At 41.3% G+C, this 27,791-nt stretch overlaps 1 protein-coding gene across 2 annotated transcripts; it reads right to left on the bottom strand.

Moving 5' to 3' along the window:
- Window positions 1-1,993: 1,993 nt before the first annotated feature.
- Window positions 1,994-27,791, bottom strand: SLC25A17 (solute carrier family 25 member 17). Of its 2 annotated transcripts, XM_005150329.2 has the most exons (9): window positions 27,633-27,791; window positions 17,442-17,502; window positions 16,335-16,401; window positions 12,435-12,586; window positions 9,865-9,981; window positions 9,033-9,178; window positions 7,771-7,866; window positions 3,034-3,116; window positions 1,994-2,583 (listed from the first exon to the last, which is right to left on the bottom strand). In XM_005150329.2, exons 1-9 carry the CDS (start codon window positions 27,759-27,761, stop codon window positions 2,436-2,438), a joined length of 999 nt encoding a protein of 332 aa, XP_005150386.2. In that variant the 5' UTR covers window positions 27,762-27,791; the 3' UTR covers window positions 1,994-2,435. The 2 variants fall into 2 exon arrangements, with proteins under 2 accessions (XP_005150386.2, XP_030905827.1); XM_031049967.1 differs by lacking the exons at window positions 17,442-17,502; window positions 27,633-27,791 and adding an exon at window positions 16,488-16,612.

Raw genomic sequence — 27,791 nt, 5'->3', positions numbered from 1 at the left:
TGTTACAGATACAGCAATCAGAAAAAAAAATGTCCCTGTATTTGCAGGAATTGCTTCTTCTGATACCTGGGAATATAGGGTTAACATTGTGCCTGCTTGCTTAAGCAGTCATTGTGCTTGGTGAAGCAGAACCTAGGAGTCAAGGTTGCTAGAAGGGTGAAGCAGAATTGCAGGAGTTACAGCTGCTAGGCAGAATTGTAGTAGATAAGATTCATAACTTAACAGTTAAGATGTTCTTGTTTAAATAGTATCCCTAGACAGAAAAGGAACAAAAGATAACCAGAGTAACAAAATCTGCAAACTTGGCAAGTTTCTGCTTTAAGATACATAAAACTGGCTTGTACCAAACCTGAGGTTTGGATAGGAGCCGAAACCCTATTGAGTCTGTGTGAAAACAAGAGGTTACTCGAGGTGATGAAGAGGAACTACAGGCCTTCATCCTCATGACCCCCTAACGACCACCACCAGGAGGCACTGCGCAAGCGCATCAATGGGACAAATGCCAGAAAACTAATTATGATATTAGACAGGAATAGGTTTTGCATATGTATTAGGCATGAAACAATTTCATGTTTATGTAATCATTATATGTAATATAAACAGAGTGGCAAAGGAAAGGTGTGCACGCGTTTGGAGGAGCAATCCCCCGTGCGCCTCAACGCTGAACAAAGCATATCGACTATACAACTTTAACGAGTTGTGGAGTCTAGCCGCGTATCACTTCCTGCCACAGAGCAGAAGAATGCAAGACACACTGAACTACAGCTTCTAGCAGCCACACAGATTTCAGCCCAAGAAGTGACATGAGAATCACTCTTCGTTTGCATAAAGCAGTCTCTCAGCTTCCCCACAATGATCCTGAGAGCAGGAATTTCCAAGTGAGGTAGCTTATCAAGAGCCATACTAGTGATTCTGAGTTTCTATTAAAAACACCAAAAAGACAGCAGACTACCTTTCCCCAGGATAACTCATTTCAGTCAAACAAGTATTTCCACTGAAATGCTCAGGATTGTGATTGTTTCTTTTCCACTGGTAAGGTCTACAGTCTCTCCTTAAATTTCACGGCATCTATCAAAGTATAATTACAGTATAATCATTACGCTTTTTTGTTCTCACTTGTCATGTCTAACTCTCATTTGGGCTGAAAAGCATTCAGCACTGAATTAAGAGTATTTTTGTTGTGTAAAGATAATCATCATTTTCTTAAAGCAGACAGTGTGAAGTTTTTTATTCTTGTTCAAAAGACAGCATTATCTGCAAGCTGCATTCAGATTTCATCTTTAACTCAAATTCAGACCCCAAAAAGGGGTCTGATTTAGCAATGCAGTAATCTACTTCCTCCAGCACCCAATTCTTCTCCCAGACAGTCTTAGTGTTAAACTACCACAGAATTTCTCAATACTTCAAATATAAAACTGTTCTTCAGAACAATCCTACTGCACTCTTAATGATGGACACAGCAGGATTTACTTGGACTATATGACCTAAGACTATTGACCAAAACTACAGAAAAAGGACATAAACACATTAACTGGGACAACAGTTATGCCCTTTAAGCTCTATGGTCAGGAAAATGTCTGGGAAGATCAGTACAAAGATAATCACAGCACATTTTTGAAAGGACACACCACTTCTAAAGCACAGGGCAGAGCTGCCTGTCTGCTCTGAGAACATGGTGTGAATTCACATACACTCACAAGAAACAGGGTTACAGAACTTAATACATTTCTGAGCAGGAAGTCCATTTTTTGAGGCAGCTGGAGGTACTCATCTTGAAAAAGCAAGAGGTTATAATCTTCCTATCTAGTCAGCATCCGCATTTGAAATTTTCAGGATTAAAAATGGGTGGATTCAAGAAGGCAGCATGCCTATTCACCGGTAATGCACAATCTAGCAGTTCAGAAATCTCACCACCAGATATCTGGGGCAATATCCCACCCTCCTGTGCAACAAACATACTTGAAGTTAAAAGAAAACCACGTCAAAAACCTTGTTCTTTATGAATTATTTTAATGAACCACGTAAGAATTGACATAAACACAGGACAAGGAAAATAACATAAAACCAGCCCCAGCAGCTGCTGACAGAAGGTAAAGGTAGAAGAATAGCTGAGGATTATTTGAAGGAAAACAAGAAAGCAAAGTGAGACTTGTTCTTGCCATGAATGTCAACCAGATCGTTAAAATCTCATGTCAAGTGCTTAAATAAGGTCTCTGCTTTGTTCCGTAACACTGTGAGTCCACAGAAAAATAAGGAATGGGCTATTCCTGAACTCCTGATACCAGGCCCTATAGAGTGTATTCCAAATTTCTCCAAATAATGGAGATGGAAATGGGTAAAAAGAAATAGAGGAAGTGAGCACCCTTTGTACCCAGTCTGGTCTCAGAACAGCATGTGTTTTCTAGACCCCATAATCTTTGGCATAGGTCCCTTTTTCAATGCCTACGTGAATGCTTTAATCCCATGACTGTGAAGGTTGCAGCAGTCAGTTTCTCATACACTAGAAACATAAGAGCAGCAGTGAGGACTGTCTGCAGGAGCTTTGCTTCAAGGCCTTTGTAGAGTCCCATTAATCCAAAACGCCTAAGAAAGAAAACAAGCAAACAAGAAAACAAGTGTGAATAGCCCTCTATAAGTAAATCAGTACACTACAAAGAACAATTAATATCACAACTAATCACAACCATAAGAATCTTAAATTAATTCCTTATCTAGGGTTCCAGCTATGTTTAATAATATTTTAAAGGGAAAACTCTGCAGAAAGTTGTCTTTTGTGCAAGAAACTTGCTTCTTTTCAAGATGAGAGGTGAACTGATATCCACAGATATCCTTGATACCAGTTACTGTACAGATATTTAGAAGAATTTGTGTTTGTGTACTTGTTCTGCAATATTACAAAACCCAGGTTGATTCAAATGGCAAGTTTAAGGGAGGCAAACCCCCCTGTAATGTAGGTACAATGACATTTTCAACATATTAGTAATACCCAAGTCTTCTATATCATGTTAGAAAAAACCCCCACAGAAAACTCACCTCACTCTCTGTTGAAGAAGGTAAAGAATATTTCTAAGACTGCCTAGAGTTCGGTTCTCTGGGTTCAACCTGTGGCGTCCAAACTGGAAAACAAATAAAGGCAGAGCATTTTGTTTCACTATTTCTCCATGGTGCTGGGCAAAGAACCCAACAAGCGTGAAATCTGGAAAGCCTATCTTAAACCTCTTTTAACATTTTCCAGGTTGTACTAGCCATCAGTGAAGAGCTGAGGACAAAGCTGACACTACTGAACTTTACACAGAAAGCACTAAAATGGTATTTGCTACAATAACTGGTTTGCATTTTAAGATGGATGCTAAGAAATTACACGTAGCCATATATGTTCTCTTTCAATTGCTCTGGAGGAAAGAGTTTTCAAGATATTAAAAGTGTAATTTGCAGCCTTAGTAGGGACATGACATTCAAAACAACTTCTGGCTTGCACAGTTTTCATTTCACAAAGATTCAAAGCCTCATACATCTACAAACCATTATTACACTGAGACTGCAGAGCTGAACCCAAAATTCAACTGCCCAGCAATGCATCTCAGAGCAAAACATTTACATGTGAACTGCTGTGGAAGAATCCAAAATTGTTTGATCCACCTATCTGGGCTAAGTAATACTCTCTTACTCACTGCATTTGCTTATCCACAAACTGTTTTTCAGCAGGCATGATAGCTGCTGTAATTTTACGTCTCAAGAGTTAAACTAGCAATTTCAGCAACTCCTTTTATAGGATTCATGGATACTCTTATCTGACACAAGGCTGATAGAACTGTGCAAGCTGTAACTATGAATTATTAATATACAAGGCTTGCCACATTTACATTTATAACAACATAGCCAAACAGCTTTTGAAGCTATTTTACTTGTATTTTGCTTCTGTGCTAAGAAAGGTGAACTTGAGCAACTGCCTGTGGATGAGTTTTGCCCAGAACTTACTCAGGCAACTGCTACTTTGGTGTAAGAAATTACCACTGACAGAAGGAAGAGTATGCAAACAGACTGAGGCTGTTCAGAAAATGTGAGAATATGCCAGGATGACACAGATCCTTTTACTATGTTTTGAAGACTTTGAAACAGCAGTGACAGAACATTGATAGAAATCTCCCTTTATCAGGCAAATATTTGCTCACAATCCACTATCTTCTCATCAACAAGTAACTCATTTGATATTCATAAATCAGTGCTAAGGATTACTGTCAAAGACTCAGACACACCCCAAAAAATTGCTAAGTAGGTTCCAAGCAACAATGCCAGTCACTGCCCAGATTACTCATAGGCTTCCAAACAACTCCAGGATTAGGTGTTTCTTTCTCCTTTTTTCTCTACCATTGGATGATTTTTGTACTGTAAACAAAGGTTCATCAAAAGGAAAAAAAAAGTTACTTTCTATGTAGGTCATCAATACTTCACTGATTACTGCAGAAGATTTCCCAAAAGGACTGGCATTCTCTGTACTGGAGAAAAGAGGCTTGAGTTTTTATGAGAATGCTTTCACCCAGTATGACTAAGAACATTAACACTATCGTTATTTCTCCAGTGGCAAATTTAATTCATCCACTCTTTACCAACACATAAACTAATGAACAGTTTCACTGCCTAATAAGTAACTCTTGTCCCGTGTATTTTTAATGACTGAAAATTACATAGACATAATAAAAAATGGCAAGGCTGGAAGATGCTGACTGCTATCCATTACACAGGGTAACTGTTCATTGTATGGAAGCAAGAAGAATGCTTTGCCAAAAAGTTGAAAGCAAATGTTTAGTGACTTCTTTACAAAGAACCCTAGTAACTTCCAAATAATAGTAAGCTTCTAAAGGCTTAAGATTGAAAAAGAGACCTGTACTTCTACTTTGATGATAGAACTTAATTATGTTTAAATTTATGAATAATATTTAATGATTCATATTTAATGATTATCATAAGTTTTTTATGAATCATGAACAGAGATTGTATTAGCTTGTGCTTAAGTCTGCTAAAATTGTTTCAAATAACCCCACAACTATACAAAGTGTTGCTTCATGCAGAACGTTATTTCTGAAACTACTAAACCTTTATTTATAACTTTTTAAATATATATATCAGTGTAAGTGACAAAAGCATCCTAAAATATAACAATGCTAGCTTCAGATTAGAAAACACATTAAGATTGGACTAGATAATCCTTGAGGTCCCTTCCAATCTGGTATTCTATGATTGATTATGAAGTAGAGCAAGTTTGAAATGGACAGCACAGGTATCACAGATGCACATTTCCACTGTTCTCACTGGAAGTGTTCAGGGTTTCTGGCTGTTACTTCTTTCACAGAGCAAAGGGAAACAAGTCATCCATAGTGACCGTACAACTAGAGATAAGGTTCTTGTATTCCCCATCATCACATGGAAATAATGGTTTGGCATTGAGAAGTAGCATATAGGCCACTTTATTTCAGTGGAGCACTGTGAGAAAAAGTCCGCCACCAGGCCACTGACAGTTACCTGTGCTCTAGCAGAAAGGCAACTGACCATGGCAAGCCAGCAGCAAACTAGCTGACTTCAGCTGAGGTGGGCAGTACTGAGTACATCAAGCTGTCAGCACAATGTACCAGAGCTGCCCTGTTGTCATGGTTTAAACCCAGTCAGCCACACAGTTTCTACTCCCTCTCCCTTCTTTATTTCCTCCCCCCCCCCCACGCTCCCTGCTTCCCAAGGGATGGGAAGGAAAACTGAAAGAATGTAACACCCACAGGTTGAGATAAGAACAGTCCAGTAACTGAGGTATAACACAAACCACTATTGCTACCACCAATGATAAGAGAAATAATAAGGGAAGAGAATACGATACCACCCGCTGAAACGAGCCCAACCCAGAAGAGAGTGAGCCCTTCCAGGTAACTCCCAGTTACCTCCTCAGGCATGACATGCTGTGGTATGGAATACTTCTTTGGCTAGCCTGGGTCAGGTGTCCTGTCCCTGCTTCCTCCCAGCCTCCCCTCCTCCCTGGCAGAGCATGAGGCTCACAGTCCTTGGTCAGTCTAAACATCAGTATTACCAGCTCTGTTCCCAGCCCGAAAGTCAAAACACAGCACTGCACCAGCTACTAAGAAGGAGAAAAATTGACTGCTACTGCTGAACCTAGGACACCTGTTTTTAAAGGATAATGCTGTCAGCAAGAGACGGAAGAATTTTGTTCAAAAAGCCAAAAGGAGATAGACAGAACATGAAATACTAGTCACAAAATTGCAATCACTTCTATAGCAATTACAGAAAGGAATGAGGGTTGATGTTGTTATATTGATGTAGCCCAGTGAAAATTGCACTATTGTACAATGCTAAGGCTAAAAAAAATCACTCCAACTTTCTTTCCAGTTCTCCTTCACACCAGCAGAAAACGCATCAACTGGCAACAGACTGATGTTGCAACTTCTTCACACAAGGCTGTATTTGTTAAATATTTTTCTGTATCTGTCACTTCAGTAATAGAAGCCTGTGTTACTACTTTTAATTCCTGAGATGTGTCCAGACTATTAAAACAGGGCAAGACATGGAATGAAGGCATTGATCATCAAAGTTATGAAAACTTCAGAAAAGATGACTGCTGACAAAATTAACATGTGGCTCACACATCTACAATGCAGATGCCATTTTGTACACCATTAGGGTGTTGAAGCAGAAAGCTGTGAAGAGAGAGTTTTATCTAGCATCTTTTCAGGGTAGCAATACCACACAGTAAACATATTCAACTCTTGTTAGTTAGAAATATAGCATCCAAACGACTTTTTTTACAGGTTATCAAAAAGCAAAATACATACAAGCCCACTCTAATTAGAGAGAAGAAGAACTAAAATAATTATAAAACTTGGATGAAAACCACTTTTCCAGATGAACAATTAACAAGAAAAATCCCCTATTAGACAAGACTAGACACTAGGCATGGAAGACTCCTGTTAAACTAATTCTCCAAATTCATGCAAGTTTTAGAACATATATAATGGCTTTAACATACAGACAAGTTATGGCTTTTCCTTAGGAAAGTAGCATATTTCATGAGGTAACATTTATTAATATTTAGCAATTATAGAAATCATCAAGAAACAAAAATAGATTAAAAAGCACAGAATATACTTATGTATTGGTACACACTGAAGGTAGCAGCATTATCCAGCATACTTACAAATCACAAGTAAGAATAAATGCAATGGTTTCCATTTCCATTACATTTAGCATACAAGGCCGGACAAGTGGTTAAAGGTACTATTTATGAGGGAGCTCAGCATCCCCTGATGAATCATATTCTGGCTACTGACAACGTCAGGCCATCATCTGAATAAAAACAAACCTATGAACAGAACTTTCCTGGATTACCCTAGGTTATCTGTAAACAAACCGGGTTTAAAGGATCGAATTTTAACTTCCCATTTGACATGATTTCTATTTATATTCAAAGAGGTAAATCTACATTTCTGTAGTCTGGTGCATCATCTTCTGTGAGACACTATACCAATGCATTATGTTATCAATCCTGCTGGCTGCTTGAAACAGATATGCACCAATAATACCAAGTTCTATCACAATCTGTCAGTACAGAATCAAAAAATAGAGGCATCCTTATCAGTGGCCTGCATTGTGCAAAAGGATTTCCCAAACTAAAGGGTTCATTAACATCAAGAAAAACAAGCCATATGAAAAAGGCTTGCATTATACAGAACAAGTCAGAGGCAGCTACATTGGAATGAAATTATTACTTACCCGCAGAATTGACTGCACTGTCTGCAGAGGATAAGTGAGCGTGGTGGCAACTGCTTTGGCTACTGCACCAATGACAAAAGCATCCAAAGATGTGAGCTGTTCAATAGATAAAGAACGTATTACTTCCGCACAGTACTGAAACAGTCAATTCCTTGTATGTATTTGGGGGTTCTGTACTGCTATCTGCTATGGGGTTGTCTAAGTATCTTTGGCATAGAGATCTCACAAAGCATCTGGGTCTTCTCATTTTAAAGAGTTAGTTATACTTGAACCAACTTACTTTCCCCCAACTAATGTTTATTTGTAGCTTCTACCTGCTCACAAGCTTTTGCATTTCTCATTATAACTAGGTTACTAAAACACAGTGGAGAAAGCCATACGACTAGACCAATTTAAAGCACCAAGAGTAGACAAGAGACCAGGCGATAGCATTTAAGCATACCATCAACCAGTAAGTACTTCAGCTTTTGCACCATTTAAATCAACAAGTCACACAGCACTTGTGAAAAGGTGACAGTAAAAGAGTCCTTGAACATCACTCTATAATCCTGAAACTTAATCACTATGCTACCAGGCAGAATTTCAGTCTTGATGACACAGGCTAAAAATCTCCTCCCACAAGAACACTACCTGGAAGCCCAAACTCACCTCCGAAGCCCAGAGCGTTCCACCGTGCATCAAACAGTTACAGCCTAAGATTGATTACAGCCTACCTCAGTCTAACAGAGTGAATTAGTCACTGAAAGTAAGTACATGCCCATTTCAAAACATGCTCCACATTTGCAAAATATGTTGACTGCAATCAGAAATATGCACACTCATGTGGATCATAAGAAAACAAAAGTCAATCTGATATACTTAAGACAATAAAGAAAAGATCAAATAGGGAGAAAAACGTTGTCAAAAATAAGTGACCATTGCTAAGGGAAAAATGTATTGTATCATGGACAAAGCATACCCTAATTTAAGACAGAATTAAGTTATTTAAAAGAAACATGAAAAATAAATATAGCAATTAGCCAGCAGGCAAATAATGATGCAGAGAGAAGCTCATCATTCAAAAAATGTATTGTCCATAATGTAACCGGATAGATCCACCAGGCACAAGTAGAGTGCTACAGCTGCAGTAGTGACTAAAGATGGTAAAAACCCAAGCCTCATTTACGATGCAAGATCTCATGTAAAAATAATCTCACTACATCCTGAGGAAAAATGATGACTTTTTAACATATTGATATGAACTGGCCTCAAAACATACTTACTTGCAGCTGCTTTTTCAAAAGCTTCCGTTTAAAGCCCTCATAAAACATGAACTGTATGGCAGGATTGAAGACCAGAAGCAAGGAGGGGAAAGTACCATTCCATAAAGCTAAAACTCCTTCATCTCGTATTATCTGATGAAAGGCATCTGAAAAGAAAGGGGGGAAGGGAAGAATCATTAAAATTTTGAGTACAAAATTCTGACTGTAGAAGGTAAGAAAAATTAGAGCATAAAATTCAAAGTGTTTAAAAGTCCACTGCAGTCTTTTCTGTAACTTTTTAATCTTCCATTCTAATCTGGAATTTAACAGAAAAACAGTGACAAAGGAGGTTCTTGCACATATCACCATTAACATAAAGCTTATCACCTGCACAGACATCTTGCTTTCTTTAGTACAAGCTCAGCATCAACACTAAGGTCTTCTAAACCTTCTTCAAAATTACAACAATATATATTTACGTTTTTAAAAGGAAGACAGCCTGAACATGTTGGTGAGAAAGAGATTAAAGTGAGTGAAGTTTAATCTGCAAATTATCTGTCCAAACTCAGACCCCCACTACTACCTCACTGGGCTCACTACTCCAATATTTCTATGATACCTGCCTTTGCAAAAGGTGTTTTAGTTACAGGTATGCATACTATAAACTCTTAATTACCATCAGAAACAGCCACGGCCAGTTTCCTGCAAAACTCAAATACAGCAAAGCAGAAGGGAAGCATAGAGATTCCGGAGTTAAATCAGTTATGTGAACAAAAGTCTCCAAACTTCAGAGTCCTTGATGTATTTAATTTAATGAACTTTTCTTTGGTTGAAGACAATAACAGGCGCTTACCTATTATGCCTTTGTAATTGGTCGGTACGATGTCTTCATTTCTGAATTTTGCTCCCTGCAGCTTCAGACGTGTGTTCACCACCCAAAGAGGAGTGGTCAAGAGAACATTCACTACACCTAATACAAAACACAGCACCAAAAAAATTCAGCAAGAATCAGAAGATAATTTCAAATGTTTTCTTATTTGCTTTTACCCTGATTCACAGGCGACTGAAATTACTGGTAGGAAGAAGGAAACGCAACACAGCATATGGGAAAGGTACAGTGGTACTTTTTAATGAGGTATTTCAGGTATCGCCCACAGTCCCACCACTGCACACAGCAGAAAGACATCTCTGCTACTCTTCCCCCAGACTAACACAAAAAACCCCCAAACCAACTAACCAAACAAAACCCAACAAAAAGTCACACCAGATAACAAAATACACCAAATGTGAACATGCTGAATGAATCTTAAGTGAACTTGTTATCTTGCTGCATACTACACCACACTGGAGCACAAGATGCTCTACTTCTTCATGCCCTACTTCACTCCATTATGACTTGCTGTCTGTCTACTTTCAGAAACACAGAGTGATAAGGTTAGAAGGATTATTTTAGAATGAGAGATCAAACTAGATAAATGCATGTAGCTTGATTACCAGAACAGAGCTCCTACACTGCCAAAAGAATGAGAATATCTAGCTTTTAGATTCGCTAAGTACACTTAAGGTGAAAAACACAGGATTCTGCAAATGTTGTAAGTAAGGCTTAGAGTGGCAAGAGGTTACACACAATAACAAACCCCAGCAGTAAAGCTTGAAAGCTGAGTACCAGAAATTAGGATGGGGTAAAAAAAACAGACAAGCATAAGCCTTAAAAAAAAAAAAAAAAAAAAAAAAAAAAAAAAAAAAAAGGAGGTGCTGCAAAATACAGTTCTAAACAAGCAGGGAAAAGGATTGACATCTCTTCTGCAATCACCTGATACAGATCTCTCCTGTCCAGTAATGACCGAGGCAGTTACTTTGAAGTAGCTAGGTAAAAACAAGTTTCTGATCGTTCTTACTAGTATTTCTGTATCACAGAAATTAGCAACTGCTTCTACGTTGGTTGCTTTGGTAGGAATCCAAGTGACAGACTGAGTTACATTGAGATAGATGAGGAACATTGAGATAATACCAGGAACAGTAAATCTGACAAAGGTGAAACTTTACCACCTATGTTGTGCCTGTTTGTTCTTTTTCTTTTCCTTAAAGAGGGTTCAGAAAAAACAGAATATAAACATAAATATATTTCAGTATCCTTCATAAGGATTACAGTCAGCTCTCCAAAGACGTTCTGAGGAAAATCGAGCACTAGAAAAGGCAAGCCACATTAATCTCTCTTAACCAAAGTCAATGTGATTACATTAAGGAGCAAAAGGTTAGAGCACAGTCTATTTGTACTTTTTCACCAAGACCTAGTTAAAGGAAAAAGTCACAAACTTTATTTTCCAGACTAGAAAAGTTTTTGGGGTTTTTTTGTTTGTTTGTTTGTTCTGGATTTTTTTGTGTGGTTTGGTTTGGTTTTTTTTTAATATATTTTCCCAATCTATATTTGCTAGCAGCAGTAGGAATGAAAAGTAGGCAGAAAGAATCAGTAAACACCTTAAGTAGAATTTTTCAATTTATACCAGATATTATTCCACTATAAGGATATAATCTACTGACACTGAAGAAGTCATTTAACTAACAAGCTGTTACCCTAATTCCTGTAGCCTTTGTTCCACAACGTATAAAGTAAACTTAAGAATTTCCTTCCTTACTTTCCTCCAACTATTCAGCCATTCATTGTGCCTACACTGAAAGTACAAGAAACTACCAAAAAGTAAAAAAAAAGCCTTCCCCTACTCACCCCCCCCAAAAAAATTAAAGGTCACAAGCCTTTTATGCAGAATTTTTTTCCGATAGATCACCTTCATTCAATATGGTTGCACAAGCAATTGCTCCTGTGGAATATTACTGGCAAACACAGGCACACAGTGGTGAATTTTCAAATTGGATTTGCCAGAAAAGCCACTTAATGTCATCATCCCTTCAAAAAAAAAAAACCACTGTAGCATCCACATGAGAAGGGATGAAAAATAACATATAGTCCCACTGGACCCAAATGTATCTAGGGACTTTCTGTCACTTTCAGCTGATAACCCTAAAAAGGTCTGAAAAGTGACACCCAAATGCTTAGATTAAAAACTTACTTACCATAATTGAAAATACTTTGGAACTGGCATATATGTTTTCCTCTGAAATAAACTATCACCTTCCCTTGCCATGTGGCTTCAAAATCTCAGTAATGATGCTTAGATACCACAGTAAACACCACACCAGACAAATAAAATACTGTGCATTGTGCCAGAATTCACCATAGAATAGTTTATGCACTTACTTATAAGGCAGGAGGACACACGAGCATATCAGAGCTGTACAATGAAGCAGCTCCACATACAGTGGGAAGTGTAAGCACTTAGTGTGATCTCCAGTGGACTTCATAAAGAAAAATATTAGGTATACTAAAAATCAATTTTGGATGAAATTGAGGTTTCTAAGTCTTACCTGCAACAACCCCAAGAACCAAGTCTTTTCCAGTGGTTGAATGCTGACCTTTGACCCAGAGACCTTTAAGACTATTAAATGTATAAAAATAAACAAAATTGGAACAGCAAAGACTGGAGATAACAGGGAACCATCCTCGATATGGTGCCAACCTAATGGAGAGGAAAAAGTCATAAGGATCAGCAAAATATTTATGTGATTTGGTTGATGTTATGTGGAGGGTCCCAGAGACATAATACGGTATTCTACATGCAACACTAACTATATATGCCTTTATCAATAATGGCAACAAACCATACTAAACTTCTGATGGCACCATAAAAACAAAACCAAAACAAATAAAAATCAAACAAACAAAACCCACAAAAAACAAAACAAACAAAAAAACTTTAAATACTTGTATTTATGAATTTTAATAAACAGGAATAACTGCACTGGAAAGGAGCCATAGGGGTACAATATACTTACAGTGAGAAGCCTGGGGCTCACACACTCCAAAAGTGAGCATTACCACCATATTTGCTCTCTACCAACAGCCAGCAGTGAATTACAAACATCCAGGGGATGAATATATGTTTGCGGTCCGTATGTTAGCATACATACTGATACAATGAGTTCAAACCAAGTACTAAAACTTACAAAGGCATAACAAGAATTCTCATCTTTGTTGAGAAACAGAGTCATCAGTCTAACACAAAAGAAAAAAAACCCAGTAAAGAGATGCTCAAATCTCTAAGGAAACAAAGCAATGCTTAATAAAGCTGGACAAAAAAATAAAAAGACAACTACTCCTTCAATACAAAATAAATTTAAAAAAATTTAAAAAACACACCCCAAACACTTAAGATAAAGAAAGCCTGGATTCTCACATTTTCTTCTGGTTTAAAACCAGAAGACTAATCACTGAAATGGATGTATTTCACCAAGTTTTCCAAAGGATGCAACCTGAGACATAGGGCATATGAGATATGCAGGTGGGAGAAATTTCTAACAAATGTCTTCCATTAAAATCTAGAGCAAATCAGTCAGGTAAGCAAGAAACAGACATCACCTACTGAAATATAACTACATCAATCAAATAGATGAAAAATTGAATACTGCCTTATGATTCACAGCTGTATTATTTTTGAGGTGTTGTAAGTAATCGTCATTGTGTACCATCTAAATCTATCTTAATTTAAGAATGATTTCGTAACACCTGACTAACAAAGCTCCCTTCTCTGGCAGGCCTGAATAGCCTGTAAAACAAGGACAACTCAACAGCATGTTCTACAATACATCCAGAAAGAGATAATGATACACACCTTCTGCACACCATACACTGATACTGCACGGGACAGGTAGAGAACTGGTATCATGTTAAGTGTGTAAGAAATCTCTTCAACAACTAGCAGTAATCATGGAGGCTCTTAGGTATTCATCAGAATATTGAGAATACACAGAATATATGGATCCCCAAGAAGGAGACCATAAAAGATGCAAGGATGGTAAAGGCAGCATCTGACTGTTCTTATAATGTAAATGCCAGTTTTTCATCTTGGATGCATCAAGTGCTTCTCCTATGTAGGTGGGAATACAGCACAGTATTAAGAGTGTCTCTGAAGCTCCAGGCTTAGCTAACCCAACAGTTACAAGTTAACTGACTATACAGTTAGTCATGTGCAGAATTAAAACACTTTTTGCATCACCTATCTTTTCTGTGCTGAAAAAGAGAGGGAGAAACACCCTTTAAGGGCCATGGCTTCTGAGAGGTTTAGCTTGGGTTTGCTTGATTTAGTAAGAAAAACTTCTAATGATTTTCAAATTAAACATGGAACTGTTAGAACAAGTCCAGAGGAGGGCCACGAGGATGATCAGGGGACTGGAGCACCTCCCATATGAAGACAGGCTGAGAAAGTTGGGGCTGTTCAGTGTGGAGAAGAGAAGGCTGCGTGGAGACCTCATAGCAGCCTTCCAGTATCTGAAGGGGGCCTACAGGGATGCTGAGGAGGCACTATTCATTAGGGACTGTAGTGATAGGACAAGGGGTAATGGGTTGAAACTTAAACAGCAGAGGTTTAGATTGGATATAAGGAAGAAATTCTTTACTGTTAGGGTGGTGAGGCACTGGAATGGGTTGCCCAGGGAGGTTGTGAATGCTCCATTGCTGGCAGTGTTCAAGGCTGGGTTGGATGAAGCCTTGGGTGATAGGGTTTAGTGTGAGGTGTCCCTGCCCATGGCAGGGGGATTGGAACTAGATGATCTTAAGGTCCTTTCCAACCCTAACTATTCTATGATTCTATGATCTTGTAGTACAAAACACAAAACCAAGACAATAAGCATTAGTTTATTTTAATGACTTGTCAGTGCTAGCACCTGTAATTCACACAAATACTTCTGCACACAAATAAAACCTAACTTAAAACCTAAACTGCAACCTTGAGAAAAACTCAGTGTATGCCAGTGAACATCTTTCATCTGACCTAGGAAAGGATGAAAGCAAAGCTGTCTGACAGAATGTCCATTAGTTAAATCCATTTGCTTTATCTAGATAAGCAAAGCAGTCTCACTAAAGTGTGATGTGATATGAGACAAGAGTTTACAAACTCAATCAAACAATATAGAATAACAGAATGGTTCAGCTTAGAAAGGACCTTAAGGTCATCTAGTTCCAATCCCCTGCCATGGGCACAGATGCCTCACACTACACCATGTCATTCAAGGGTCTGTCCAACCTGACCCTGAACACTGCCAGTGATGGAGCACTTACCATTTTTTTGGACAACCTGTTCCAGTGCCCCACCACCCTCACAGTAAAGAACTTCTTCCTTAGATCTAACCTGAACTTCCCCTGTTTAAGCTTATGATCTTGCATCATATTTCAGATTTATTGTTGTTTTGGGTTTTTGGTTGTCCCAGACACATCTCTAAAAGTATAGTATCATTCATTGCTCAGCCAGGCCTTCCCAAAATCTTTGGAAGTAACAATGTTCCCCTCTTGCCAGAATTACTGTTTTTTTCTGTTTCACAACAAAAGTAGGATGACCACTTTTTTGCAGTCTCTCCACTTCAATTTTTTTTCTCTTCTTTCTGTCTTTTTTCTTTTAAATGGAAGTTTATTTGCCACCCTCTTGTGACAAAGTGATGAGGGACTGTGAACAAGAAAGATCACCAACTGACTGAGAAGTACTTACGCGTAAAACTACCAATCGCTCAAATTCAAAGCTGGCAAAACGTTATTGGCCAAGCTAAATTTTCATCACCTTCAATGTTCTGGAAGCTCCAATCTACTAAAAGAGTTCTAGGGGTCCACTTAGGAAAATTATTTGTAACAAAGACATGCATACAACTGTTTTCCCAGCCAGCTCAGCTCAGACTGTGTGGCAAATACTAAAGCACAGCATTGCTGAAAGTGAACCACTTTTAGATAGATCTTGAATCTCATCAGGATAAAGAATTACTTCTTGTTTACTTGCACATACTTTGGAGGACAGAAAACTTCCAACTGGGAAGCATGTCTCAATTCTCCTGTTGAAAGTGGCTCAGCTGCCCAAGAGTTTCATCTTAGTTATGAGAAATGGACACACCCAAGACTTCAGGCAGATGAAGCTGGTTTATCAGGTACATGAAAGTACATTTGCATACAAACCTGCATTTCTAAGGAGGCACGGCTACCTCGCTAATGAAGGAAGTTACATCACTGAGCATATCAATTGCATAAGGTGCTCAAGAAAATTAATCCAAATCAGCTAAAGATGAACACATAAGATGAAGCAAATCATATCACACTTATATGAAGACAATTCAGAGTAAAAAACTGCCCACACAGATCTGGGCTAACTATTCCACTTTAAAAGCAAATCCAAATTAGTTTTAGAGCTTGTCTACATTAAAACAAGCAGAAAATTGGTATCTACTCACAGGCCTTCTTCTTTGATTATTTCCAGTAAGACTGCTGGTGTTGTCTTAGACTTCCGCTTCTCATCAACTGGAAAACAGAAGAATTGATCTCTTACATTATTCCAATTTTTAGCACTCATTTTCAAGTCCTTGTCCTTCCTACTCTGAACATACCCCAGAAAAGCATGTTTCCTCTTCCTCATGAAGAACATATTTTACCTATTTCTGTAGCAAAACCAGAAAGTGTCTCCTTCATTTCATCTGCTAACTAAGGCTCCTTCCTTGTTTTATTCTGTGCCAGACTGGCATATTCTGTTGTGCACTATAGTATCTGTAGTTATCTGTTCGTAACTGGATGGTTGCAACATGAACTGAAGGTAGGTTCCCATTAGGTAAGAGGCCAGAATTGGGCCTGCCTAACTGCTCTCAAAATCATGCCTTGGACTCCAGACTAGCACTGCCAGCAAAGAGCTAAGCCTTAGCAAAACACTGTCTCTTCCTTCACTGAAAGCTGCTCAACAGCAACATGGTGTTTGTTTCTCAGCCACAGATTTCTGATGACCTGGCTGATGATCTCCTTCTAGTTCTTAATAGCACTTTAGTCACAGCTCTAAAACATTTGGTGATTCTGTGACTTTTGATTAGTTGGTAGAGCAATAGAACAACTAATTTTATACCCAGATGCATTTGTGTAAATACTGGATGTTCCCACTCTCAGTTCTAACCCCAATTTTTCCCTTTAAACCATCCTCAGGAATAATTCTAGATTAGTTTTCCATGACACTGCTCTGTGTTTTGAAGTGTTCTCAGCAGCCAAAAACAACAACACACATATGTAGTCCCATGTAATCTCACATCTTTATTTTTCTTTTTTTGCTCTTAGATAACCATTTAAAAGCCATGTCTGGCCATAGATCACACAGCTTTTCAGCTAGTTAAAAAGTTGCCCCCTCTCCCAAAAGGCAGAATTACCTTCAGCTGAAAAATAGTGTTAGTGATTAAATGGTGTGTTACACAGGTAAGATTGCTGTTCATGCAAGACAGGCCCCCTACAACCACCCTCACAAGTGTCCCAGCCAAGATGAACAGAAACACCATCATTCAAAGAAACTAGAGTTTGACACTTACCCTGAAGTCTAAGTCTAGCTGTATCCAAAGGAAAAAACACAGTCATTGCAGTCATACTGCCCTGAAAAACAAAATAAACTGGCTATATTGTGTACCACTTGCTTGGACAGAAACCAGTCTACTGAGTAAGTTTAAAAAAAGGATAAACCCATATACAACAATGTCTATTTGAAGTGTTACTTTGGTTCCATGATTATAAAACTTTATTTCTCTCATATCAAGCTAAAATGAAACCTTCAAAAGCTTTAAAGTTTTTTGCCCAAAGAGAAAGTCTGAGCCAATAAACTGGTCAGGAGGAGACAAACATATTATACTTTCTCCACTGGCCTCAGTTCTCAATTTCTAGTTTACACAAAAAAACCCAAAAAACTAAAAAAAAACAAACAAACAAAAAAACCCCCAAAAACCCACAACCACAAATCACCAATGTGTTACAATAACCTTGCTCTGACATGAAGAAAAAACCTAACACAAACTTTTGTTCACTAAAACCTGACAGTACATGTTTCTCAGGACTTAATCTAGCATGGTATGAAATTCCAATTTAGGCAATGAAGATTTGTTTACCAAGACACCCCCTATGGCATGAATTACACATGATGAATTGAATCAGAAAATGGTTCTGGTTGGAAGGGACCTTAAAGCTCATCCAGTTCCAACCCCCTGCCATGTGCAGGGACACCTTCCACCAGACCAGGAGGCTCCAAGTTCCTGTGTCCAACCTGGCCTTGAACACTGTCAGGGATGGTACAGCCACAGCTTCTCTGGGCACCCTATGCCAGGGCCTCACCACCCCCACAGTAAATAATTCCTTCCTTATATCTAACCTAAATCTCTCCTCTGTCAGGTTAAAGCCATTCCCCCCTGTCCTGTCACTACAGGCCCCTGTAAAAAGTCCCCCTCTAGATTTCTTGTAGGGACTCTCTAGGCACTGGAAGCTGCTCTAAGGTGTCCCTGGAGCTTTCTCTTCTCCAGGCTGAAAAAGCCAAGCTCTCTCAGCCTGTCTCCGTTGGAGGTGCTCCAACCCTTTGAGCATCTTCATCACCCTCCTCTGGACTTGCTCCAACACATCCACATCCTTCTTGTGCTGGGGGCTCTAGAAATGAATGCAATACACTAGGTGGGGTCTCACTAGAGCAGAGCAGCGGAGGAGAATCAACTCTCATGATCTGCTGGCCACGTTCTTTTTGATGCAGCCCAGGACATGGTTGGCTTTCTGGGCTGCAAACACACATTGCAAGGTCACATGGAGCTTCTTGTCAACAAACACCCCCAAGTCTTTCTCCTCAAGGCTGCTCTGAGTCCAGTCTCTGTCCAGCCTGGATTTGTGCCTGCACCATCCCAGGAGGAGGACCTTGCACTTGGCCTGGTTGAACTTCATGAGGCTGGCAGTGGTCCACCTCTCAAGTCTGTCAAGGTCCCTCTGAATCCCATCCCTTCCCTCCAGCGTGTCGACTGCACCACATAGCTTGGTGTCATTGGCAAACCTGCTGAATGCACACTCAATCTCACTGTCCATGTTACCAACAAAGATATTGAACAGAACTTGTCCCAATACCAACCTGAGGGACACCACTCGTCACTGGTCTCCACTTGGACATCAAATCATTGGGTGCAACCATTCAGACATTTCCTTATCCACCAAGTGATCTATCCATCCATCAAAACCATGTCTCTCCAGTTTAACGACAAGGATGTCATGCAGGACATTGTCAAATACCCTGCACAAGTCCAGGTAGATGACTTCACTCTCTCTTCCCTTATCTGCCAATGCTGTAACCTTGTCACAGAAGGCCACCAAATTTTTCAGGTACAACTGGCCTTTGGTGAAGTCACGTTGACTGTCACCAGTCACCTCATTTTCTGTGGAAGTTTCCAACAGGATCTGCTTCACAGTCTTGCTATGCACTAAGGTAAGACTGACCGGCCAGTAGTTCCTGGGTCTCCCTTTTTTAAAAAATGGGGTTATGTTTTCCCTTTTTCAGTCAGTGGATCTTCACCAGACTGACACAACTTCTCAAACATAATGTATAATGGCTTGGCAACTACAGCCACCACTTCCCTCAGGACCCATGGATGCATCTCATCAGCTTCCATGGTCTTGTGTGTATGTGTGTGTGTGTTCAGTTTCTTTAGATGGTCTCAAACCTGATCTTCTCCTACAGAGGGCAGTACTTCATCCTCCCAGTCCCTGCCTTTTCCTTCCATGATTTGGACAGTGTGGCTGGAGCATTTACTGATGAAGACTGAGGCAAAAAGTAATTGAATACGTCAGCCTTCTCTATGTCTTGGATAACCAGTTCTCCCATATCCTTCCAGAGAGGGCCCACACTTTCCCTGGTCTTCCTTTTATCACCAACATCACCTACAGAAGCTTTTTCTGTTGCCCTTGATGTCCCTGGCTGGATTTAATTCTGTCAAGGCTTTATCTTTCCTAATCTGATCCCTAGACGTTTTAACAATTTCTCTGTATTCCTCCCAGGCTTCCTTTTTGTGTTTGGGCTCTTCCTTGTTCATCCACACCTCCTAGCATTCTTGCCTGACTTCCTCTTGTCAGGATGGACCAGCATGAAGGATGTGATCCTTGAATATTAACCAGCTTTCTGGGGCCACTGTTTTCCCCAGAGCTTTATTATGTCATACCCTACCAAGGAAATCCCTGAAAAGGCCAAAGTATGCTCCCATGAAGACCAGGGTAGCGAGCTTGCTATGCACCCTCCTTGCTGACCTAAGGATATCGAACTCTAGCATTTTATGATCATTACAGCCAAAGCTGCTCTTGATTCCCCACCAACCCCTGCTTTTCAGTGCAGCAGGTCCAGCACAGCCCCTCTCCTCATTGGCTCCTCTATCACTTGGAGAAGGAAGTCCCCATCAACACACACCTGGAACCTCCGGGATTATTTATGTCCTGCTGTGTTGCCCCTCCAACAGATACTGGGGTGGTTGAAATCCCCCATGAGGACCACAGCTTGTGAACATGAGTTCCTATCTGTCTACAGGGGGCCTCATCCATGCAATCTTCCTGCTAAGGGTCAGGCAGCCTGTAGCAGATCCCCAGTGTAATGTCCCCTATCCCTGCCCTCCCTTTAATCCTGACTCATAAACTCTCTTCATCCACCCCCAGGCAGATGTCCATGTACCCCAGCTGGCCATGGACAGAGAGATTCCCGCTCATCTACCCTGCCTGTCCTTCCTGAAAAGCTTGTATCCTTTCATTCCAGCACTAGTCACAGGAGCCATCCCACCACATCTCTGTGATGCCAATAAAATCATAGCCCTGAAGGTGTATGCACATCTCTAACTCCTCTTGTTTATTCCCCATGCTACGTATGTTTGCATAGAGGCATTTACATGGCCTAGCTGTACCAGATTCACTTCTTCTGAATTCAACACCCTGTTCATTTCCTATGTGATCCAAACTTTAAAGCCTCCACATGGAAAAGCAGGCAGTCACTCTCCTTTACAACAGGATTAAGTATTTGCATATGCCCTTTTCAAGGTCCCTCTGGATCTCACACCTTCCCTCCAGCACACCAACCGCACCACACAGCTATGGAGCTGTTGCCCCTTTCTCCCTGCCATCAGTCAGCTTCCTTCTTCTTTAGTACTCTAGCATTAATATTATACAGCTTTCGGAAAAGATATCTAACTCAAAAAGACCCACGCTTGGTGGAAAGCCTGTTAACACTCTACAGTCATGTTAAATGCATTAAGTGGCTGCTAAAGCTGTGGTAATCTTCTGTTAGTAGCCATGCAAAGCATTTAAACAGTGGCAAGGTATAAGATACAGCTAGTAACACAAGGACTGTGTTTAACTGCACAGTGTAGACTACACAATGTGATTTCAACTTTCCTAGAGCTAGAAATGCCATACATTTAAGCAAGTTTTGGCTCTGGAAACACTCCAGCTCTGGTCCAAGCAGCATTCTCCGATCCCTACAATCAGCACTAGTGGATTATTTTTCAGGTGGTGTTTCCTCACTGAGACAACTCTTGGTTGAAGTCTTAACAAGACTTAAGTTTTTCCAGCTTTCATAACAGCAGGCAGCAGACAGAATCATAGAATAGTTAGGGTTTGAAAGGACCTTAAGATCATCCACTTCCAATCCCCCTGCCATGGGCAGGGACACCTCACACTAAACCATGTCACCCAAGGCTCTGTCCAACCTGGCCTTGAACACCACCACTGATGGGGCATTCATAACTTCCCTGGGCAACCCATTACAGTGCCTCACCACCTAACAGTAAAGAGCTTCGTCCTTATATCCAATCTAAACTTCCCCTGTTTAAGTTTCAACCCGTTACCCCTTGTCCTGTCACTACAGTCCCTAATGAATAGTCCCTCACCAGCATCCTTATAGGCCCCCTTCAGATACTGGAAGGCTGCTATGAGGTCTCCACGCAGCCTTCTCTTCTCCACACTGAACAGCCCCAACTTTCTCAGCCTGTCTTCATATGGGAGGTGCTCCAGTCCCCTGATCATCCTCGTGGCCCTCCTCTGGACTTAATCCAACAGTTCCATGTCCTTTTTATGTTGAGGACACCAGAACTGCACACAATACTCCAAGTGAGGTCTCACAAGAGTAGAGTAGAGGGGCAGGATCACCTCCTTTGACCTGCTGGTCACGCTCCTTTTGATGCAGCCCAGGATACGGTTGGCTTTCTGGGCTGCGAGCGCACACTGCAGCTGGCTTATCTTCAGTTTCTCATTGACCAACACCCCCACGGCCTTCTCCGCAGGGCTGCTCTGAATCTCTTCTCTGCCCAACCTGTAGCTGTGCCTGGGATTGCTCCAACTCAGGTATAGGACCTTGCACTTGTCATGGTTAAACATGAAGTTGGCATCAGCCCACCTCACAGGTCCCTCTGGATGGCATTCCTTCCCTCCAGCGTATCAACAGAACCACACAGCTTGGTGTCATCAGCAAACTTGCTGAGGGCGCACTCAATCCCACTGTCCATGTCACTGACAAAGATGTTGAACAAGACCGGTCCGAATGCCTATCCCTGAGGGACACCACTCGTTACTGGTTTCCAGCCGGACATTGAACCATTGACCACAACTCTTTACATGCAGCCATCCAGCCAGTTCTTTATCCACCGAGTGGTCTACCTATCAAATTGGTGTTTCTCCAATTTAGAGACAAGGATGTTGTGTGGGACAGTGTCAAACACTTTGCACAAGTCCAGGTAGATGACATCAACTGCTCTGCCCCTGTCCATCAGTTCCGTAGCCCCATCATAGAAGGCTTGGCTGTCACCAAGCACCTTGTTGTTTCTCATGTGCCCTAGCATGCCTTCCAGGAGAATCTGCTCCAAGATTTTGCCAGGCACAGAAGTGAGACTGACTGGCCTGTAATTCCCTGGGTCATCCATTTTCCCCTTCTTGAAAATGGGGGTTATATTTCCCTTTTTCCAGTCGTCAGGAACTTCACCTGGCTGCCATGATTTTTCAAATATGATGGACAGTGGCTTTGCAACTTCATTCGCCAGCTCCTTCAGGACCCGCACATAGATTTCATCAGGTCCTGTGGACTTTTGTATGTTCAGGCTCTTAAGATGTTCTCAAACCAGATCCTCTCCTACAGTGGGCCTAAGGTCTTCATTCTCACAGTCCCTGCCTCCGCCTTCCAAGACTTGGGTGGTGTGGTCAGAGCATTTGTCAGTGAGGCAAAGAAGTCATTAAGAACCTCAGCCTTCTCCAAATCCAGGGTAGCCAGTTCTCCTGATAGTTTCCAGAGAGGGCCCACATTGTTCCTAGTCTGACTTTTATTTGCAATGCACCTACAGAATCCCTTCCTGTTATCTTTAACATCCCTAGCCAAGTTTAATTCTAACTGGGCCTTTGCTTTCCTAACCTGGTCCCTAGCTTCCCAGAAAACATCCCTGTATCTTCCCAGGCTGCCTGTTCTTGCTTCCACCTCTTATAAGCCTCTTTTTGCCTTTGAAGTTTCCTCAGCAGCTCCTTATCCATCCAAGGAGGTCTCCTGGCCAAAACACTTGAAACACGTGAAAGGAAACACTTGGCCATAATTACCTGGTTATTTTAATCCATTTAGTCTGCCTCTAGTCAAAAGGGTTGGTTCTGTCCTCCCACATACTTGTTCCGTGCCTGCTCATTCTCAGCACCTACAGTGTTCACAGCTGCACAGCAAGTAGGATTAATAAACCCATCTGACTAAAAACTTACAAAAAATAAATTTTGCTTAGAAGACAGCAGAAAAACAAGTGTAAAAAAGCACCAAAATATACTTCTTAATGACAGCTGCATTACAGCAGCTCTGAAACCAACCTCAAAATTCAATTGCACACACTTATGCAAGGAATAGCCACCATACTAAACAGCCACTGCAAGTTCCAACATTTCCCTGCTCAATTTATCCTGCTTTCACCCTCCTGAAGTGGGATTTATCCTGAATTGTACTCTCAAGGCAATTCATCCTATAGCAACATACACACTTGTGTTCAAAATCAGAAAATGTTAATGGGGAAATAGCTGGGGTGGTGGCACATAGGACAAATAGGTGGACACAAGGTACAGAACAGAGTATTTCAGTTGGACCTACAATGATGACCTTGTCCAACTGCCTGACCACTTCAGGGCTGACCAAAAGTTAAAGCATGTTATCAAGGGCATTTTTCAAATGGCTCTTGAACACCAACAGCGATGGGGCATCAATCACCTCTCTAAGAAGCTTGTTTCAGTGTTTGACCACCCTCTCAGTAAGGAAATGCTTCCTAATGTGAAGTCTGAGCCACGCCTGATGCAGCTTTAAATCATTCCCATGCAACAAGCCTTACAGGCTCAAACTGGTTTAAAACATATATAAAACTATAGCCCAACAGAATGTCAAGAGGTAAGTCAGCTGACCTAACAGATTACTGCCAATAAAAGGTAATTTGTATCCTCTCCCCTCCTTTTGTTAAATTGAGGAAAAGAAACTCAGAGAAGCAGTTACTTTTCTCCTAGTTTTATAAATGGAACAGCTGAACTATATGGCAAGGAGACTGCCAGAAACATCACATGGAGGAGACATGGTTTTGTGGCTGAAAGTAAGAGAAAAGAAAGGGATAAGCAAGACCAGCCCTTTCCCCAGCAACAAAACACCTTGAGATGAGCTGAGATTCTTTACTGAACACACTTGAGGAGAGCAAGAAAAGTAAGTAACTCCTATTATTGACTTCATGAATGTATACTGAAATGCATGACCTGTTGAAAGGGTGAGGCCTCACTGTCTGCCTTCCCACCACCTCCCTGTCAGCACTGAATCTTGGTGCCTTGCCAAGTCAAGTCATGCTATTGCTGGATAATCACTAGGAGAGGTACGAACTGGCTTAAGAAATCCCAGCTCTTGGTCAACTGTGTTTGCATCTCTGCCTCCTCTGTTCTGGTGGCCTAACTTTTTGGGCACCTACACAATGATGCAAGAAGGAAACTAATGTAACTGAATAAACAACTTTTCCCACTGGGCTACCTCTTTGGTCTGATCAGTTCCCTGATGAGCCACAGCATGACATACAACTGTGCAGTAGCCAAGAAGTGGCAGTAAGCAACCAGAACCAATGGACTGAGGCAACTCTTGCAAAAGAAGAGGTGTGAAGCCTAAAGTCTGGTTTTCTAAAAAATAACAATAATTGAAAAAAAATATATACAAAAGCAGCTTGAATACTCTCCTAATATGCCTGTAAAATTCTCATTCCTACAGCTTTTTTAACAGGAAGGTTTACTTTATAGCTATATGCAGAGCTAAGGAATAATTCTGTAATTCAATTAAAGCTCACAGGAAATCAAGCCCTGAGTTTTCTGCTGCTCACAGAATTATTCAGTTGTCTCAGGTTTGACCAGGCAGCTTACAAGATATATGAACTTTGACCATAGGTGAACAGAAACTATCATGTTGTGATCTGGCATGTTCTTCTGACTCACTACCTCAGGACAGTTCTCTGGGTTGCTTTTTCTCTTTTTTTTCTTTAAAGCCTTGCACCACATCTGCACATCAGTGTGCTTTATAATAATTTCAGCAAATGGTGAGACAATATCAGAACAGTTAGTACCCAAGTCAAAGATCTTATCAAAATGTATATTACAGTAGTAAACAAATCTCTAAATTAATAAGTACACCTTTACTATGACAAAAAACCAAAGTATCAAGCATAAGGCAGTTCAGAAAGGACTTCTGTACAAGGGTACTGAAGTCAAAGAGCTCCAAAAAAGCTCTGTCTTCCTTCATAGCAACATCACTGCTGACACATAAGCATCTTCAAGTACAGTTGTGAATTTCTATTAACCTTGTTAACACCACCAAGGGACTTGAGATACCATTTCATTATGCATTTTAAATTTATGGCTGGATTTATAGGTTCGGTTCATAACACAAAATTCCTTCAGAAGCACAGCCTGGTTATAACGATCTGGAGACCAGAGTGAAAACCTAACAGTGAGGGCTAGAAGTTGTTACCAGCTTCTGTACAGATCAGCAAAAGGAGAGCAAGCACTACTTCAATAACAAGATCACTCAAGAGTTCCGTTTCTTGAAAGTGGAAACAAAATTCCCACTGCCTTTGATACTTAAATAAGCAGACATAAAACACTTTGAAGAGCAGACAATAACTCCATGTTTATTTATTATAAAGACAAAAAACCCTTTAAAGTATTTTTGCCTTTAGAATCAGCTCTTATTGTTCAATAACATTTAGTAACTTTCATCCTACAGAAGACCTTCAGAGTTCTTCTAAGGACTCAAATTAGAACAGGAAGTTTGTCCAGAACAGTACATTAACAACTGCCAAAACACAAGTTTAGGTGTTCTTGCCAATCTGGAATAACCCAGGAGTACAGCTGCATCAGCTCGCTTTAAATCCATCAGTATGTCTGGTCCAAAATGCTACATTGTGCTAAAATTCTCGATATATTGGAAGTACAAGGCTGATTTGCTGTTTACAGTCATTTGAGCATACAAGAAAACCTACAGAAATTAAACACTACTTTTTAATTTACAAGTATCATATGAAAAAATGAATACAATAATCCATACAAACCTTCTCTAGCTGCACTGTGCTTGCTTTATGCTTAGGTTAACACCTATGCATTACTTCATCCTTCACAACTTCTAAGTATTAGAGGGCCATGAAGATGGCCACAGGGCTGGAGCACCTCTCCAATGGAGACAGGCTGAGAGCTGGGCTTGTTCAGCCTGGAGAAAAGAAGGCTCCAGGGAGACCTCAGAGCAGCTTCCAGTGCCTAAAGGGGGCCTACAAGAAATCTGGAGAAGGACTTTTTACAGGGGCCAGCAGTGATAGGACAGGGGGGAATGGCTTTAACCTGACAGAGGGGAGATTTAGGTTAGACATTAGGAAAACAGTCTTCACTGTGAAGGTGCTGAGGAGCGGGCACACGTTGCCCTGGGAAGCTGTGGCTGCCCCATCCTTGGCAGTGTTCAAGGCCAGGTTGGACAGGGCTTGGAGCCTCCTAGTCTAGTGGAAGGTGTCCCTGTCCACGGCAGGGGATTGGAACTGGATGAACTTTAAGGTCCCTTCCAACCCAGACCATTCGGTGACTCTATTATTTATGAGACAATTGCAGAAGGCAGATGTTCAGTACAACTCTTATACTGCCCAGCTGAAGATGTCCCTCTACCTGAACTTCTGAAAGGCTTAAATCTTCATTGCTAATTAGATGCACAGCTTCAGATGCTTGGAGGCTCACTGTCTAAGGGAGCACACCTACAGCTCCTATGGTGCTCATTAAACCCCACATCCAAAACTACGGACAAACACACCAGGGGGCTTGCAAGCGTGCTCTTACGGGATGGGTGGCAGAGCTGGGACTCAGTGTCAAGGCACTCTCAGCCCAACCCGTCTCCTTGTGATTGCGCAGAGCCTGGTCCCACCTCAGCCCCTCAGCCGGGCTACCCCGCCTCCACACCCCCGAAGCCGCCCCTCAAGCGCAGGGTCCCCCTCCGGTGGCCCCTCAGTCAAACAAAGGCTTAAGGCGGCCGGTTATCCCAGCATGGCCCACACCCTGACGAACCAGCTGCTCCGCCGGCCCTTCCTCTCCGCCGCCCGGGCACACGCCACCGACCAGACCCCTCGGCCTCGGCCCCGCCACCACCAACGGCGGCGGAGACGCCCCCTTCCCCCACCAGGCACCGCCGCAGCGATCCTGCAAGCCCCGACCCGCTCGCTCACCACGGCCCCCGACACGGCGTGCACCAGGCTCTCGTACGAGGCGATGGAAGACATGGCCGCGGCGCTCACGGGCTTGGCCGCCGGCCGCCCCGGTTCTATAGCGGCACTGCCGAGACCCTCCCGCGCCATGATCCCGCCCGCCGGCGGGTCCCGCGCATG

This window comes from Melopsittacus undulatus, chromosome 5 (assembly GCF_012275295.1).
Source record: "Melopsittacus undulatus isolate bMelUnd1 chromosome 5, bMelUnd1.mat.Z, whole genome shotgun sequence".
Lineage (NCBI taxonomy): Eukaryota > Metazoa > Chordata > Aves > Psittaciformes > Psittaculidae > Melopsittacus > Melopsittacus undulatus.
Note: the sequence above shows the minus strand (reverse complement) of the source record. Positions and strands in the feature narration are given on the sequence as shown.